Source organism: Lepidochelys olivacea (assembly GCF_965140295.1).
Source record: "Lepidochelys olivacea isolate rLepOli2 genome assembly, chromosome: 11".
NCBI classification, from domain to species: Eukaryota; Metazoa; Chordata; order Testudines; family Cheloniidae; genus Lepidochelys; species Lepidochelys olivacea.
Genome location: NC_140421.1, coordinates 55377078 through 55396207, shown reverse-complemented (window position 1 = coordinate 55396207; position 19130 = coordinate 55377078). Strand labels below are relative to the sequence as shown.

Below are 19130 nucleotides of genomic sequence, written 5' to 3'. Positions count from 1 at the left end.
AGGTACAAAGTTTGCTCTTCTTCAGTTCTCTGGGACCTCACCTGTCCTCCATGAGTTCTCCAAGATAATTGCTAGTGGTTCTGAGATTACTTCAGCTAGTTCCTTAAGTACCGTAAAATGAATGTCATTAGTCCCTGCTGACTTGTATACATCTGACTTATATAAATATTCTTTAACTTGTTCTTTCCCTATTTTGGCTTGTGTTCCTTCCCCCTTGTTGTTAATATTAATTGTGTTGAGTATCTCCACGCTATTAACCTATTTAGAAGCAAAATAGGCATTAACACCTCAGCCTTCTTGATATCACCAGTTATTAACTTTCTTTCTCCATTAAATAGAGGATCTATGCTTTTTCTCATAGGACCTTACCTTCCATTTCTTTGAGTTTGTTAAAGTCTGCTTTTCTGAAGTCCATTGTTCATATTCCAGTGCTCTCCCTACTTCCCTTCCTTAGAATCATGAAACCCATCATTTCATGATGTGTGCTTGCTAGTAGCATCCAGTGCAATATAGACTAACAGCTGGAAGCTGTCCCTAACCTATTTTCAGTGGATGGCATGAACATTCAGTGTTGTCCCCATACAGTGCAACTGTCTAGGTTTCAGTAAATCACTGTTTGTCAGCTCTTGATAAAATACCAAAATAGTTTTGTCTCAGAAACCCTCATTGTATACACAGGAACAGAAACTTCAGGTCTATAAAAGCATCTGTTATTTCCCGTTTAACAGGGGAACAAATAAGATACCACAGAATAATGGTGAAGTAATTTGCACTGTGGTCCAAACTCAGACCCAAAGGTCATGCCAATTAGATGTTCTGGGTATCTTTGTTTGGGGTGAAGGCAAGGAATTCCATCCAAGCTGTGAAACTGCTCAGTAAAAGCTACTTCAGCCCCATGGCTAACATAAGCTTTCAATGCCTGCCTTGATATGTCCCCACTGTAATGGAAGGACTAGTCAAAAAAGAAGTATATATTTCTAAGCTCCCCCACCCCCCAAAAATGTCAATGCAGTGAATATCTCAACAGGAATACCATCTGCACCCACTCTTTTGCCTTTTGACATTTGCCTGACAACTTTCCTTAGTTCTCAGATAGTTCTTATCCAGTGTTGAAGCTGACATGGTATTTGAGCAGGTCAGAATCTTATTGAAGAGTTCAGCCCATCTTTTCAGTATTTGTCCAGGACTGATCACTACCAGTGTCTCACCTGCATTCCAGACATGGGTGGTACCATTAAATTGTGTGCTGTGTGCAGAGTTCAACTCGTCCAACACAAAAAGGTTTGGAGTCCTTTTGGTCTGCTGCTGATTGAAGCTGCTCAGCTTTATTTTTCCCTTCTCACCCTGCCTCTGTGCAGGTTTGTGGCTAAAGACCCTCGGCAGCATCCTCTCCCTGTTCCCGTCACTTTTCTCCCATCGCCATAGGACTTTCAAAGAACAGAACAAGTGAAGAGATTGAAAGGTTTAAGGACTGTAGACCTACACAGGGAGATGTTTAAAGTGGTATTAGGCTTTGCATGACTAGTCAAACTCTTTCTTCCTTGTTGAACATTTTATCTGCTGATGCAAAAGGTTGCACAGGTTGGTCTGATAAAAAATAAAAGATGCAGCACTCTGTGAGGTACAGGTGAAACAATGGCGACAATTTCATGCAGAACATACTGAAGGCCAGAGTGACCATAGCCCAACACCTGGGCTGTATAACAGTGCTGAAGCTTGCTTGCTAACACCACTGCTGACTGAAGTAGAATACAGCTTCTCTACTGAAGTCTGTGGGCCATGACTGGCTAGCCATGTCAGGCTGGACCTCCCTGGTTTGAATGTAGAGTATGGCTCCTCCTAGACCACCTGCTGACTGCTTGTTTTGCTGGCTGAGAAGTCTGGTATACCCCAACAATGGACAGCTTTTTTCTTTCTTTTTTTTATCCGTTATTAGTGCAAGGGAGATGGTTTTAATGAGGCCTTTATTGTATAGGAAACTTATTCTTTGTTTGTATTATGGATATAAGTAAATGATGCTTTAAAGAACTACAGCCTTTATCTAGAAAATCTTTGGCATTATCCTTTGTGTGTGTCTTGGAGCAAAGATACAATAAATTGAGAGCATTGATATTTTTTATTCTGAATGATAGCAAGTCATACTATCATAGAGAATCTAACATCAATAGCTCAAAATATAAATCAGTAGTAATGAATGCAGTTAGTCAATTACTATTTAGTGAAATGAAGCTTGAATCTTTTTTAATTTATCTGCATGCACTTTTTGGTTACATTTGATTACTTGTATATTAATTTTATTCATCCCTTTGCAGCTGCATGAGCTTCCCAGATTCTAAAGAATGGATGCATTGCTCCAATCTTTGATACATTTTGTCAATAGCTACTAAATATTTTGTCCAAAACCACTGTAAACTGAGAGAGCATCAGACCCTTATTTTAATGATCGCTCATTTTTAGAGCTGGTGTAAAACTTCCAGCTTTCATTTCATGAGAAGTTTTTGCATATTTTAGTGATGAAAATTGCAAAATTCTACCCTTGGTTAAAATAATGAAGTGTTCTGAGTTTGACTCAGAAGTTCATCATTTCCATGGCAACATTAGCTTTCCACATGAAATAACACTTCTCCCCTGCAAAAACTGCCTTTTTAAAAACTCCTCTGCTTGGATTATTTAGGTTAAGCTTGTGTATTTTAGATGGGCTATACTGTAATCTTTTCCTGATTTTAATGATCTAGGACTTTGGTTCAATGAGAGTGATGATGGATGTCAGTGAGAATTCTGAGTATGAACACAGGGCAAGTTAAGACTCTGATTGTGTGCACTGTTGAAACAGTCTTACATTCAGTTGCTGAATTAATTTCTCCTAACCAGGGCCGGCTCTAGGCACAAGCAAAACAAGCAGGTGCTTGGGGCGGCGCAGACCTAGGGGCGGCATTCTGGTGCCGGCCATGCCGCCCCTAGAAATGTGCCCCCGCTGCCCCAGCTCGCCTCCGCCTGCTCCCCTGAGCGCGCGGGCCGCTGCTCCGCTTCTCCTCACTCCCTCCCAGGCTGGCTGCACGCCAAACACCTGTTTGGTGCGGCCAGCCTGTGGGGGAGGGAGGAGAAGCTGAGTGGTGGTGCGCTCGGGGGAGGCAGCGGTGGTGGAGCGGAGGCGAGCTGGGGCGGGGAGCGGTTCCTCTACCCCCCCATTACTTCCTGAGCTCCCCCCCCTCCCCTCCACTCCGCCTGCTCCCCTGAATGCGCTGCCTCTCCCTCACGTGAGAGGGAGGGGGGAGAAGCCGAGCGGCGGCGTGTTCAGGGGAGCACACAGAGCAGAGGGGAGCTAGAGCGGAGGGTTGCAGTGGGGGGGAGCTGCAGGAAGCAAAGGGGGGGGGGAATTGTGGCACGCTCAGGGGAGGAGGCGGGGCTGGGGATTTGGGGAAGGGTGGGGAAGGGGCGGAGTTGGGGAAGAGCCGGGGTGGGGGGGCACAAAAAAAAGCGAGGGCAGCCAAAAATTTTTTTGCTTGGGGCGGCAAAAATCCTAGAGCCCGCCCTGCTCCTAACTACCTCTCCCACAGTTTTATTAAATACTACAGTATAGACATCAGTCTGTTTCCTGAGAATACATTTTTGACACCACATGTGCTTGTCCTTTTATAGTTGTTTCTGTAGGACAAATATTTTGATCATAACAGGAATATCTAAGAAAGTAAATAATTTCTGAAGCCACATTTTTCCTAGGATAGCCAAGGGGGCTTGCAGGTAATGGGCGAAGCAAACATGACTGGTTTAAATAAATCCCAGGTAGTAGTAGTGTTCTTGCATTTCAGGAAAGTCTTCTCTTTAAAAAAATTAATAAAATGGCAAAATAGAGATCCAAAATTGCAGGTGTAGATACCACTGACATTGCTATCTCATCAGCTTATAGCACATAAGCCAAATGTGCACTATAGTCAGTGTTAAAGGGGTGAATATATTTCCCCTTAACTCCATCAGTATATATAAGTGATGTGATGGTATTCTGCCAACCCCACTCCCCCTCAAAAAAAAAGCCACCAGGGTTTGAAAAATGACCAACCTGATGTTTCATTATCACTTGCCATTTGGTTACCTTCAGACATTTTGTTGCTCAATAGTCTCATTTGAGGTTAGGGATCTTGCCTCTTACCTTGAGTTTGTCAATTCTGAATTACACTGACTGTTAGATTTTCATGATATTTACTAAGGAGTCTTTTTAAAGCAGTTTAATATTTATATAAATTGCAGTACCTTCCCACTGAAGGGAAATTCCTTCTAGCCAGATTTTCCTTCACCTCATTTTCTTAAACAGAAAAAGTTTCCTTATCATAGGGCTTTTGTGTCTCACAAAACAACCCCAAGCATGAAAATCTCTATGTAGGGTGATAGCTTATGTCCCCAGCCCAGAAAGGATTAAACACCATGCCCAGAGACCCTTCCTTCAGAGCACCCTTTATTAGTAACACCAATAATCTTCAGTAAAGTAAAACAGTTCAACATAAATTCAACAGCTAATTTTTCCTGAGCTAGGTCTTCCCCAGTCCTCCAACTGACCATCTGCCTGGGAGTCCCACTGCTCTAGGGCTTGCCACAGAACCCAGTCCACTTCCTATAGCTCTCCCTCTGAGACTGAGACCTTTCAGCCTTATAGAGAGCAGATGCTCATCAGGCAGTCACCTGACCCCTTCCCAGCTGGGTCTGCTAATCCCCTCTACTAGGCTCAAATACCTTTTCTTAAAGTGACTCTGCCTCAGAACAGGGATGGATGACCCCAGGCCACCTGGCCCTGAACGGAGCAGACCATTTTGTTACACTCTCCTGTGTCAAAATTGGGACGCGTATGGTTAGACAGAAATGGGAGAGGTATTAAATTTATTGTCTAGAGAATAATCATGTACTGGAAGGAAGTTAGACAGGCTGGTCTAATATTGTAGGGTCTGTTACCCGTCTAATTTCTAGGCTAGATGGTGTAATGATGTTTGGGCTCATATAGGACCAGATTCAGCAAACTTCAGTATGTGCTTAATTTCAAGCATGTAAGTAAACTTGTCCTTAATCAGCAAACTATATGCTTGAATCCTAGTGATGTTAAATTTTATTAGGTGCTTAAGTGTTTCCTGAATTGGGGCCATGATAAGGCACCCAGGATATTCTTGAGAGCTTTCTCTAGGCCAGTTTTAAATGACTCAAACAATTTGACTTTCACTGTTTCCCTTGAGAGACTATTTAATAGTCACTGACATGATTTCCCCCCACCCCCCGGTATTCAGCTTCTTTTGGTTAATTATATTGAGTTGCTTGTGGCTCCTCCCCCGTCCCCCAACCCTTCTCAGGCCTGGTCTACATTACAGAGTTAGGTCGAAGGAAGCCACCTTAAGTCGACCTGTTAATGTATGTATCTACACTACTGGGTCCTTTATGTCGACCTAAATCACCTCTGATGTCGCTTCTGTAATCCACCTCTGCGAGAAGCGTAGCACTTAGTTCGATTTTCATGGGCTGACTGCGAGGTAGTGCAGATGCAGCATTGTGTAATTCAACTTAATTGGCCTCCAGGTGGTGTCCCACAATGCTCATCTGTGACCACTCTGGAGATCATTTTTAACTCTGCTGCACTGCAGCCAGGTACACAGGAAACAGCCCCTCCCCTGCTAAAGCCCCGGAAAATTTTGATTTTCCATTTCCTGTTTGATCAGCATTGGGAGTGTGCCAGCTTGACCACAGCTGATCATGGAGACTACACGCCCCAAATGCGCTCCAGCCTGGTCTGCACGGGAGGTGGTGGATCGCATCGCTGTGTGGGGAGAAGAGTCTGTTCAGGCATAGCTCCGATCCAGCAGAAGAAAGGCTGACATCTATGCAAAGATCGCTCATGGAACGGGGGAGAAGGGCTACACGAGGGACACACAGCAGTGCCATGTGAAAATAAAAGAATTTCGCCAAGCGTACCAAAAGGCAAGGGAGGCGAACAGTCATTCTGGACCTGAACCCCACACATGCCGGTTATACAACGAGCTGCATGCGATTCTCGGGGGTGACTCTACCAGCACCTCCACACGCAATGTGGACACACCACAGGTGTGTGAGTCTAGGGACAATGAGGACGACAATATGGTGGATGAGGAAGATGATGAGGAGGGTAATGGGAGACAGGCGAGCGGTAGATCCATTCTCCCCAAGAGCCAGGAAATATTTTGAACCCTGGAGCCCTGTGGGTCGCAGGACATCATGGTCGCTCAAATCAAAGTTAAACTTTAGCATGCACACACATTCGGTGGGATTGCATGTTTACTGTGAAGAAAAAGCGAGGTGCTGTGGTTTTCTGCTTACAAGAGGCCACTCCAGCTATGCAGAGGGTGGCCTCTGGAAAAGACTGTTATGTGGACTGGGATAGCCCAGGAATCCTCCATGGATATCTCTAGGAAACTTTCATGGAGGTACTCTGCAATCCTTTGCAGAAGGTTTCTGGGCAGGGCATCCTTATTTCTTCCACCATGGTAAGACACTTTCCCACGCAACTCCTGAATTAATTCTGCTGGCATTGTGGTACACAGCATAGTAGCATACGGATTGAGTCTATACCCAGACGGTTGCAGCATCTCCTTCTTTTCTGCTTCTGTTACCCTCAGGAGACTGATATCACATATGGTCGCCTAGGGGAAACGGGGAAGTTCTCATTAAAAGTGCTCTTACATGGGAAAAAAAGGGCATGTAGACCCACCCCAGCCCCCCACATTCCACATCGCCAAAGAACGCGGCCACTAATGTGCCTTTACCGTGCTCAGCATGGGTCGGCAAGAAGTTTAAAGTGGCTGATAGGGGACTGGGGCCCCACATGAGAGATTCCGCAATTTGGGAGTGAAAACATTCCCTCCCCCGCCCCGTTTGTAAACAGTTTCCCATGGTGCTATGGGGAAGGGCCATTGTTTGACTAGCTACCTCTGCTCCCGACATGAGCCTCCCATAAACGTCATTAAAAGTGTGGTCACCCATGACCCTGGGGGGAGGGAGGGCATACTCACCATGGCTGGGACAGCAAAATGGCACAGTGAATGGTTGTGGATTCTGATTACATTATGGCTTGCACCTAATGTAATAGTTTTTGTTTTTTTTAAATGAAAATGGCCTTGCTATGGAAACATTTCATTCATGTACAATGGCTCCTTTATTTTTCCCCATGACTGACAGCTGGGAATGTGTCCTTCGGCGTGTCGTCAACACCTGAAAGCAGACTTTCGCTGATTAGAAGGAGGAGAAAGAGAACGCGGGAGGACATGTTCACTGAGATAATGAATGCCTCCAGGACAGCTGACGCAGAGCGGAGAGCATGGAGGATTTCACTGTTTGAGAAGTTAGACATGGACATGGAGAGCAGGAAAGCTTCCAATGAGCAAGAGCGTGCAGTGCAGGATGAGATGCTTCAGATTATGAGGGACCAATCAGACATGTTGAGGCGTCTGGTTGAACTGCAGAACAGAAGCAGGTGGGTAGAGTCCCTCTGCAGACCCTGGTGGACAGCCAGCCAGCATTGCCTGGCCCAGAATCACCCTCCCCTAAGTGTTCCATGAGGCATGGGCATAAAGTCCATTATCCATTTCACTTAACTCAGGGGGTGGGTACAAGGAACAGAAGGTGCCCATTCACAGACCTTTGATGTTCTGGAATGCGGTGTTATGTTACACAGCTGAAAATGTTTCTCCTGTTCCAATTTTACAACCCCTTTTCCCCAAGGTTACATTTTATTTCTGTTCTCCCTCTTTACTTATGTTTGTCAAATAAAGTAAATGGATTTGAGAAATAAATGTTCTGTATTGAGTAGAAGCAGTGGGCTTGGGGGAGGGATTGGCTTTACAGGGACAGTGATACAAGCCAGGTGAAGGTTTGGGAAAGCACAATGCAGACAAGCAGCTCGCATTACGGTGACTCATTATTGAAACAGCTTTTCAAAGCCTCACAGATACACAGCGCCCCTTGCTGTGCTCTTCTTATTGCCCTGGTGTCTGGCTGCTCAAAAATGGCTGCCATGAGATCTGTCTCAACTGCCCACCCCCGCGGAATATTTCCCCCCTTTTTTCCACAGATATTACGGAGCACACAGCAGACAGCTATAATCATGGGGATGTTCTCCTCACAAAGGTCCAACCTTGTTAGTAGACCTCACCAGCGCCTTCTCAAATGATCAAAGGCACATTCAAGCACCATTCTGCACTTGCTGAGCCTATAGTTGAACCGTTCCTTACTGCTGTCCAGATGGCCGGTGTGTGGCTTCATGGCTGGGTCCCCCAGGAGAACTATAGACATCTCAATGTGTCAATGTTAGTTTTGTGGTCTGGGAAGAAAGTCCCAGATTGCAGCTTTTTGAACAAACCCGAGTTCCTAAAGATACATGTGTCATAAACCTTTCCTGACCATCCTACGCTGATGTCGGTGAAATGCCCCCTGTGATCCACCAGCACTTGTAAGACCATTGAAAAGTATCCCTTGAGGTTTATGTACTCTTTGGCAAGGTGGTCTGGTGCCAAGATGGGGATATGCATGTCATCTATCGCCCCACCACAATTAGGGAACTCCATTGCAACAAAACCATCCGCAATGTCCTGCACATTTCCCAGACTCACTACCCTTCGTAGCATTAGTCAATTAATGACCTTGCACACTTGGAGCACAGCAGCTCCCACAGTTGATTTACCTACTCCAAATTAATTCCCCGCTGACTGGTAACTGTCTGGCATTGCAAGCTTCCAAATAGCGATCGCCACTCACTTCTCCACTGTCAGAGCAGCTCTCATTTTTGTGTTGCTGAACTGCAGGGCAGGCGAAAGCTTTGCACAAAGTTTCTGGAAGGTGGCCTTCCTCATTCGAAAGTTCTGCAGCCACTGCTCACCATCCCATACCTGCAAAATGATACGGTCCCACCCATCACTGCTTGTTTCATGGGACCAGAAATGGCACTCAGGAGAGTGCAGCTGCTCTGTGACTGCCAGCAGCAACTGTGAATTGTTTTTTTTCAATGGCTTGCAGCACGGCTACTTGCAGGACATCACTATATTCCATGCGGCAGACCCTACTTTGGCTCTGGAAATACTGCAGAAGAAGGTGCGAGGTGTTTGAGAGGCTCACAGCAAGAGTGCACAACTGAGCAGGCGCCATGCTTTTGGGGTTATGGTGTACACATGGTGGTTTTAAGGTGCGAAAACCTGGGTTGTTTGCCGTTGATGTGAGGGAGGGAGCACAGTGCATCATGGGATGCCAATGCAATGTTCCCATTCTCCCCTGCATCAATTTTTGTTCCCATGAGGGATTGCACAAACTTCCCAAAACAACTGCGGCAAGTTGCACTTTGGGATAGCTACCCACGATGCACTGTTTTGTCCATCATGCAGGCACTGCTAGTGAGGACGCACTCCATTGAGATAATGAGCATGGTGTGGCCACGCACAATCAACCTCATTAATTTGGGGGCTCGAGGTCACATTAGATAAAGTTGACTTTATTTTGTAGTGTAGACAAGCCCTTAGACTACTCTAAGTACACTGTAGCCCTTCTGGGTCATTCATCCTTCAAATGCCTAAGGACAATTGTATCCTCCTGCATTTATTATTTACCTAAGTGATGCATATATTAATGTTTACTCAGAAATCAATCCCTCCAGATTCTTCTGGGAGTTTTGTAGGTAGAGTAATGTAGGGAAAGCAGGTGTATCTCTGCAGCAGATTCTGTGTCCAGCAGATCCTATGTTCCTCTTTTATGGAATCAATATTACATAATAATATTTGGAGTAAAGGTTTATTTTACTTTTTTAAGATATCACACATAAACACACACACAGAAAAAAAATCTGTGTAATATTTATGTTTGCCTGAGTTTGTGATCAACATAAGAAGCAAACTGGCATTAAACTCTCAAAACTGACAACTCAATCAAACACACTTTCACAAATGAAACATTATTTCTCAGCACCACTGGGATTCAAATAACATTCTAATCGTCTCTGCACATAATATGATATGACACCCTCTGTGGTATAGAATATTACTAGTCAGTCAGTCTGCAGAAGAAATACAGATAGGACTAGTATGATCTACTACAGAAATTAGACAAAAATGTGACATCTTTCTTTCTAGATCTGAACCCATAGGATCTGAATGCCTCACCAGCATTTAAAAATAGAAATGCAATTTCTCTCTCCTTTTTTTCTGAGCCTGTAAGTGAAACAGCTTGATTAGTGTGTAGGTGTGGGGGGTTGTTTCTTTGATAACTGTGTGTGTGGGTGAGAGAAAGACTGGGTGTGGTTTTGAGTGTACAGGTGTGTGAAGAAATTACTGAGAGAAAGCTAAATTGAAGAAATAAGGCTTGCCAGCAGTTCCAAGGGTCATTCTTGTCTCTGTCAGAGTGAGCTCAAAGTTTAGGTCCAGCCCCTCTGGGTACTTCTACACTGTGATAAAAATCTCACAGCACTGAGTCTCAGTGCCTGGGTCAGCTGACTCGGGTTTGTGAGGCTTGGGCTGTAGGTCTAAAACTTGCAGTGTAGACATTTGGGCAGGACTCAGGCTCTGAAACCCTCCTCCCTTGCTGAGTCTCAGATGCCAAGGTCCAGCCTAAGCACGAACATCTGCACTGCAGTTTTATAGCCCTGAGCCCTGTGAGCCCAAGTCAGCTGACCCCCAACTTTCTAATCGCACAAAACTGAACAGCCTTGCCACGCCCCTTCTCCAAGGCTCCACTCTGCTCACTCCATCCCCCCTCTCTCTTCGTCATGCGCTGTCCCCCACTCTCCCCCACTCGCTCATTTGCACCGGGCTGGGGAGGGTCCCTTTTCGACCGGGCGTTCTGGTTGAAAACCGGACACCCGGCAACCCTAGACCTGGGCCACGCAGGTCTTTTAGTGTAGGCATACCTTGTGAGAGTTCTGTCATCTGTACTCACAAGCCTCTTCCTTTTGGTCACTAGTGGTACACCTCAGTCCCTTCTGTTCTCTGCCGGTGGCAGGCAATAGTTTTGTGTCCCTGAGGGCTATACTACTTTGGTCTAACTCTGGTGTTGAGCTTGGTGTGGAAGTGGCTGGGTAGTGTGTAGTGACCGGTGATATACAGGAGGTCAGACTAGAGGATTTGGTGGTACCTTCTGGCATTAAACTCTAAGCTGCATGGTTGTCATGGGATGTTGTGATCACCGAAGAAGGGGTGACTACACAAGTAGCAAGGAACAGCATCAGGGAGGCAGTTGAACATCTGGACACATACACACTTTGGACTGGACACTGTATTCAGTGGGGCACCAGTGCAGAGAGTGGACCACTAACATGAAGTGTTCATGGCAACCTGCATTGTTAAGCAGACAGGCTGCTGTATTTTGTGTCAGTTGGAGCTTTGATGGGGCGAGTGGTTACATTCCTAGATATAAGGAATTACAATAACCAAGCCTGGTGTATTATGCAATCACCATTGTCACAGCATCTCTTTCAAATAAATAAAAATTCTTGAGAGTAGAAAATGTTAATCAGAGCCCCTTTGTGCAAGAGCAATCTGGAGGGGATTTTCAAAAGCACTCAGAATTGGCCTCCCTCTGTTCCCATTTAAGTAAAGGAGTTTTACCATTGATTTCAATGAGAGCAAATTTAGGTCAGCTCAGAGTGCTGTTGAAAATCCCACCCCTTGTTTCCACTGTTAGATATGTGTCCTTCCTGATTCATAAATGCGGTCAGATTTAGGGAACAAATGAGAGGAGGTTTATGAACTGCACCTGAACAAACAGAGCAAATTGCTGATTGCTTATGTACAGGAGGAAGAGGGTGCGGTTTCCTCCTCACCCAGCACTGTAGCACAGAAGCCAGGCATTGTTTTAGTCTATCGTTCTTGAGTGTTAATATGAATAAATAACTAAGACCCTGATCCAGCAAAGCATTTACCCATATCTTGCTTTACGTACATGAGTAGTTCCCTCCATTCAACAGGACAACTCAGATGCTTCAGTGCATTTGCTGGATTGAGTCCTAACACACCTAGTGGCATATTGTGGCCTGATTTCCTATTTTGGGGCTTTGGTTATTCCCTTAATCCTTTGTGCATATGTTCTCCCAAGGGGAGCATATAGTGCTCCTTCTAATGGAGCAGTAAGTTGCACAACAACATGAATTCCTCCACTTCCCATTAACCATCCACAAACCAATTACTCAGGGTAATTTTGCAGAGCAAGTCCAGCTCCTTCCCCTGTTGTGTTGCTCAGTATGTTAAGGGCAGGATTTTTTGAGAATTTTTGAGAATTTCCTTTTTTTCTCTCACATAGAAATTCTTGCAGAAACAAGACAAGGCTTATTTTTCAATAAAATATTATATTAGCTGCTGTAGGCATTAGAAAAGGTCACACAGAGCTGATTAACAGAATAATTTCAATTCTATGTTGTAGTTTAATCCATTGTTCCTAGCACAGTTGTGTAACTCCAGTTGTTAAGGCTGCCACTTCTCATCCTTTTCCCTGACTGGCACATAGTTCCCTACTTTCAGACTATAAGAATATAAATGACTCTCCTTTCTACCAGGATAGGATTTTCTTATTAATGGAGAAAGGTGCTTCTTAATAACCTGAATACTGAATTTTCAATAAACTAGAGCCTGCCAATCAATTGGCTGGAAGACCAGCAGATCAGCCAGCCTCATTGTCATGTCTCTGGGTGCCATAAAAGCAGTTTTCTTCATCTCAGTTAATGAGGACTAGACACACAATTCACCACTTTCATAGGACGTTAATGCTTTCCGATTGACCTCATCTCTCCGAGACTCCATTTTTAAAATGCATCTATTATGCAGCTCTCAACCTTCCTTTAGGAGGAACAAAAAAAAAAAAAAAAAGAGAGAGAGAGAGAGAGAGAAAGAAACGGATTAGTGTTCATTGTCAAAAAGTAAACACAGGAAGTTCTTCAAGATGATACAGCACAAAGAAACAGAGGGGATCATGATAATGGCAATCATAATTGGTGCAGAAGGAAACACATTATAGCATGGTAGCTGCATAACTGTAGCTATGGAACTGCACATCGATAGTAAGATTTCAAAATGAGTTGTTCTTTTATCTCTTTGTGTGGATTCAGTTTGCTCATATTCCAGGAGGCTAAGACTACACTGGATACAGAATATTTTCTCTTCTTTTGGTCAATTCAAATTTGTCCATGATGAGTGTACTATGTTTTATCTGGGACTACACTGACGTGACCTTCCTTTGATTCCACCCAATGGCAGTCTTTGGCCCTATAGTAGCTGACATCCTGATCCTGACCCCATTACAAATATACATTAACAGTCATACTCTGGACATTAAAATCCTTAATTGTAACATTTAAACAAAGAATGAATGTGTGAAATCAGGAGTATAAAGATAGTCACAATATCTTTGAGTTATTTTTACTGAAGGTAGAAGATTAAACGACAACAACAAGTTGTTCACATGGTTTTGTCATCAGCAAGGTAAAGTACCATTTAATCAGACTATTAAACTAAAACTCTGTAGAGTGAAGGATACATTCAGGGCCAGGTTCTCCTCTTACTTACTCAGTGGAATTACTCCTTATTCCCAAATGAGAATAGGGCCCTAGGTTCTTTACAGTTTAGGAAATAATGATAAACTCTTCCTATCTTTTAAATAATACCATTTATGTAACAGTTCATGCATAGACTAACCATATCCAGTATTCAGAGTAACAGCCGTGTTAGTCTGTATTCGCAAAAAGAAAAGGAGTACTTGTGGCACCTTAGAGACTTAAGGTGCCACAAGTACTCCTTTTCTTTTTGCATATCCAGTATGTTTACCCTGTATGAACAATGCCCTCATATGTCCCACTTACACTACTCTTATGGTTAAACATATTCATTTGACTTGGTAGAGAGTCCAACCATTTCAAACTGCTGTTGGCCCTCCCTCTGACCTTGCCTACACTAGCCTTTCTGGGGGGAATCCCTCACCATTGTGCTACTACTGATGCATCTCCACAATAGGGGTAGCACTAGAATAGGCAGGGCACAGATGTTTTCACCACTGTGTCATCTAGACATTTCTGATAGAGTCAGACAACATGGTGACAAAAACACCTGTGCTGTATCTCCTCTAGGGCTCCCCCTAGTGGAGCTACACTGATGGTACTGGCATAGTGAATCATAGAATATCAGGGTTGGAAGGGACCTCAGGAGATCATCTAGTCCAACCCCCTGCTCAAAGCAGGACCAATCCCCAATTTTTGCCCCAGATCCCTAAATGGCCCCCTCAAGGATTGAACTCACAACCCTGGGTTTAGCAGGCCAATGCTCAAACCACTGAGCTATCCCTCCCCCCCATAATTTTAAGCCCCAATTTTTGCCCCAGATCCTTAAATGGCCCCCTCAAGGATTGAACTCACAACGCTGGGTTTAGATTTCTCAAAAAAAAATGCCACTGTAGGCATGGCCTGTGAGCTGGGAGTGAAACACAATTATAACTGGGTTACAAAACCCTGTTTGCCACAGTCCTGGGGGCTGATTCTGCTCCCATTACAGTCAGTGGGAACTTTGAATTGACTTCAATGGGAGCATAAAGCTGCAGGTCATCAGCTCTGGTGGATAACTCTGTCTGAACATAGTTATCTTAATAGTTATCTTAAAAAGCCTTTGGACTCATCTTGGCTACTGCTTTCTGGCCATCATGTACAAGAGCCTCATTTAATTAATTCATTAAATAATTTAAGCCAACTGACTTCCCATCTTTTAATCAGACCGCTGATTCCCAGAAAGTCATCTTCCTTTGTATTTGTCCCCACAGACTGCTTTCTTGTTTTCTATTGTCTTTCATGCTTCACAGAGGGACGGTTTTGAATATAGCCATTAACCCACAGGCTTCACTCAAAATTGGTGTTCCTCTGTGAAGCATGAAGAGCAGCAGGGAAAAGCAGAGCACCTACGGTACCTGGGGAAAACCTGGCAGCTGGAGAGCAGCCAAATCCCACTGAAAACTATTGTTAAATATCGGAGTCAGCGCTAAAGACAGATAGAGACTGAAAAGGAAGGGAAGGGGAGAGGGAACACTGTGTGGGACTGAAGGGTTGAGGGTGGTTGTAAAAAAAAAAGATAAAGGATAGAGTTTGCTTTTAAGTGGCTAAAATACCCCACATTTAAGAAGAGAGAGGAGGCTAAAGCGACATATTGCTACAGCCAGTCGGCAGTCAGACCTCATGGGTGGAGCTAGAGTCAAAAGCCAGGAACAATTGTCAGAGCCAGAGTCCAAAGCCAGGAACTAAAGCAAGGCAAAGAGGCAGGGGCCATCACAGCAGCTGCTTGGGGATCCACCTAATTGCATAGTCAACTTCTCTAGGCTATAATATTGCTCCTCGACCAACCAGGGACTCTGGAAGCGCTTCCAGTAAGGCCGTCTGTGAGTTGCACATCCTGGGTTGCTTGGCCCCGCAAGGCTCACAGCCTGTCAATTGCTTCTCTGTCGGATGCAGCAGTTGCTCAGGGATTAGCACACATCTGTGGATCCTCGTATCTAGCTATTCTAAGGCTATGTCTTCACTGTAACAAAAGGTGTATTTCTACATTGGGGTAGCTAACTCAAGATGGCTAGTGAAATAAGCCACTGTAGTTTTTACCTCAATGTATCTAGTTGAGGAAAACCCCAGACAGGAGATACTGGGTTGGCTTTGACTAACTACATCAAGGTAAAAGTTTCCTGTACCTTGTCTCCACTACAATTTTACATTTAGACAGCTATTTCAATCAACAGAACGCATCTTTTTTGCAACAAAGACAAAGCGTCTAACTGCAAAAACATGTTGCCTAGGGCTAGATACTGAGTGATGCCTTTTTCTAAAGTCCATGACTCAGATGCACGTTGGAGATAAGTCAAATTGTTCTGGAAATGTTCAGGTGGCATGAGGCTCAGGGACTATGCCCTGCTGTGCCCTTACACTTGTAAATACATTGCGGAGAGCCACTAGTACCTCCCCAAGCTGCTGGCAGACTGTGGGTCTGGAAGCTTGGGTTACATTACTGACACAGCTGAATGTGCCCATGGGGATAAAGGAGCTTGAGATTATTCTCACATTCCTATTCAGACTGGTTTTAGTCTAAATTTTTTCATGTTCTGATTTCTTTTTCCTTTCCTTGTTTTGTGTTCTACCCTGTAGCTGAGCTAATGGCTTCCTTTTCTCTAATGTTTCCCTCTAGGATTTTCAAGATGGTTCTGGGCTTCTCCATGAAGCCAAGTCAATTCCAGCATCTCACCTCTCCAAACCTAATGCAGTGGGACCCATGAGAAATGTATCCCACCTCACGAGGGGATGAAAAGGGAAGGTGTGGGAAAGTGAATGGCAACTGACTAGTAAAAGGAATTCATCAAGACTGCTGTGGACTCCCCAATAAAATGAGCACATCCTGTGTGTGTGTGTCTCCATAGAGAGCTAATTGATTAATAATTTATTTTTCTTGGTGTTTTGCAAATGAATCCCAATGTAATTATGCCACTTGTGAATTTTGGCCCTTTCTGTCTTGCAGAGAGCAGCCATTAGTAATGACAGAAGTTAGTACCTGTCAAGGTTCCTCCCCCACTCTGAACTCTAGGGTACAGATGTGGGGACCTGCATGAAAAACCTCCTAAGCTTATCTTTACCAGCTTAGGTCAAAACTTCCCCAAGGTAACAAATATTACCCCCGTTATCCTTGGAATGGCCGCTACCACCACCAAACTAATACTGGTTACTGGGGAAGAGCTGTTTGGACGCGTCCTTCCCCCCAAAATACTTCCCAAAACCTTGCACCCCACTTCCTGGACAAGGTTTGGTAAAAAGCCTCACCAATTTGCATAGGTGACCACAGACCCAAACCCTTGGATCTGAGAACAATGAAAAAGCATTCAGTGTTTTACAAGAAGACTTTTAATAAAAAATAGAAGTAAATAGAAATAAAGAAATCCCCCCTGTAAAATCAGGATGGTATATATCTTACAGGGTAATTAGATTCAAAAACATAGAGAACCCCTCTAGGCAAAACCTTAAGTTACAAAAAAGATACACAGACAGAAATAGTTATTCTATTCAGCACAATTCTTTTCTCAGCCATTTAAAGAAATCATAATCTAACACATACCTAGCTAGATTACTTACTAAAAGTTCTAAGACTCCATTCCTGTTCTGTCCCCGGCCAAGACGACTACAGACAGACACACAAACCCTTTGTTTCTCTCCCTCCTCCCAGCTTTTGAAAGTATCTTGTCTCCTCATTGGTCATTTTGGTCAGGTGCCAGCGAGGTTACCTTTAGCTTCTTAACCCTTTACAGGTGAGAGGAGCTTTCCCCTGGCCAGGAGGGATTTCAAAGGGTTTACCCTTCCCTTTATATTTATGACACGCCCCCCAAATCTCAGCTAGGGTGAAACACTGGCTGGGATTTCTTCCTGGAGCTCTAGGAAAACAGAGTTAATAAGACACATGCATCTCTAAATATACTACCAAGTACATAAAGACTAACAATATTTTCCACATCTCAAGGACGATTTTAACCAGTTGATTCTGGGAAATTTTCACGGGAGAGTGCATCAGCTACTTTATTAGAAGCTCCTGAGATGTGTTGGATGTCGAAATCAAAATCTTGGAGAGCTAAACTCCACCGAAGAAGTTTTCTGTTAGTTTCTTTGACGGTGTGAAGCCACTTTAGTGCAGCATGGTCGGTTTGCAGGTGGAAACGCCGTCCCCAAACATATGGGCGTAGCTTTTCCAGAGCGTAGACAATGGCATAACATTCTTTTTCAGTGACTGACCAGTTGCTTTCCCTCTCAGACAGTTTTTTGCTGAGAAACACTACAGGGTGGAATTCTTGATCAGGTCCTTTCTGCATTAAAACTGCTCCCACACCACGCTCGGATGCATCTGTGGTTACTAGGAACGGTTTGTCAAAGTCTGGGGCCCTTAGTACAGGGTCAGACATGAGTGTCGCTTTAAGCTTGTTAAAGGCCTTCTGACACTTTCCGGTCCACTGAACAGCATTTGGCTGTTTCTTTTTGGTTAGGTCTGTCAGTGGGGCAGCGATTTGGCTGTAGTGCGGTACAAATCGTCTGTAATAACCGGCCAAGCCTAAGAAGGATTGAACCTGTTTCTTTGACTTTGGGACAGGCCACTTTTGGATAGCATCCACTTTGGCCTGTAGGGGGCTGATAGTTCCTTGACCCACCTGGTGTCCAAGGTAAGTCACTCTGTTTAGGCCTATTTGACACTTCTTAGCCTTAACAGTTAGTCCTGCCTCCCTTATGCGCTCAAGGACTTTTTGTAGATGTTCCAGGTGGTCTGCCCAGGAATCCGAAAATATGGCCACATCGTCAAGGTAGGCGACTGCATATTCTCCTAATCCCGCTAGGAGACCATCTACAAGTCTTTGGAAAGTGGCGGGTGCATTTCGCAGCCCGAAAGGGAGTACATTAAATTCATACAGCCCGAGATGTGCGATGAAGGCTGACCTTTCCTTGGCAGATTCATCTAGCGGTACCTGCCAGTACCCCTTGGTTAAGTCCAAGGTAGAGATGAACTGGGCCCTTCCCAGTTTCTCTAATAGTTCATCTGTGCGTGGCATGGGATAGTTGTCTGGGCGAGTTACAGCATTTAGCTTACGGTAGTCCATGCAAAAACGTATTTCCCCATCTGGTTTGGGAACTAGAACCACTGGAGATGCCCATGCACTTTCAGAGGGGCGGATTACACCCATCTGTAACATATCCTGGATCTCCCGTTCTATAGTAGTTTTAGCTTGAGGAGACACCCGGTAAGGTTGGACCCTAATTGGGTGAGCATTACCTGTGTCAATGGAGTGGTATGCCCGTTCAGTCAGTCCTGGGGTGGCTGAGAACGTTGGCGCGTAGCTAGTGCACAGCTCCTGGATCTGCTGTCGCTGCATACGCCCAAGGGTCATGGAGAGGTTCACCTCTTCCACACCACCAGCACATTTCCCTTCGTAGTAGACACCTTCAGGCCACTCAGCGTCGTCTCCTCCCTGGGCTGTAAACTGACAAACCTTTAATTCTCTGGAATAAAAGGGCTTTAGAGAATTAATATGATACACCTTAGGCTTTCGGTTGGAGGTGGGGAATGCTATGAGATAATTAACAGCTCCCAGGCGCTCCTGGACCA

At 44.6% G+C, this 19130-nt stretch overlaps 1 protein-coding gene across 2 annotated transcripts in view; it reads left to right on the top strand.

The window, feature by feature from the left end:
- LOC311528654 (uncharacterized protein) overlaps positions 1-16416 on the top strand; it is a 29873-nt gene extending 13457 nt beyond the window's left edge. Inside the window, exons 2-3 of one of the 2 annotated variants that reach the window (XM_084643930.1) lie at positions 7186-7480; positions 16185-16416. In XM_084643930.1, the coding sequence (XP_084500056.1) occupies positions 7186-7480; positions 16185-16272 (383 nt within the window). In that variant the 3' untranslated portion in view covers positions 16273-16416. The remainder of the gene's footprint in view (positions 1-7185; positions 7481-16184) is intronic. The other variant, XR_014713658.1, reaches the window with a different exon arrangement.
- The last annotated feature ends 2714 nt before the right edge of the window (positions 16417-19130 follow it).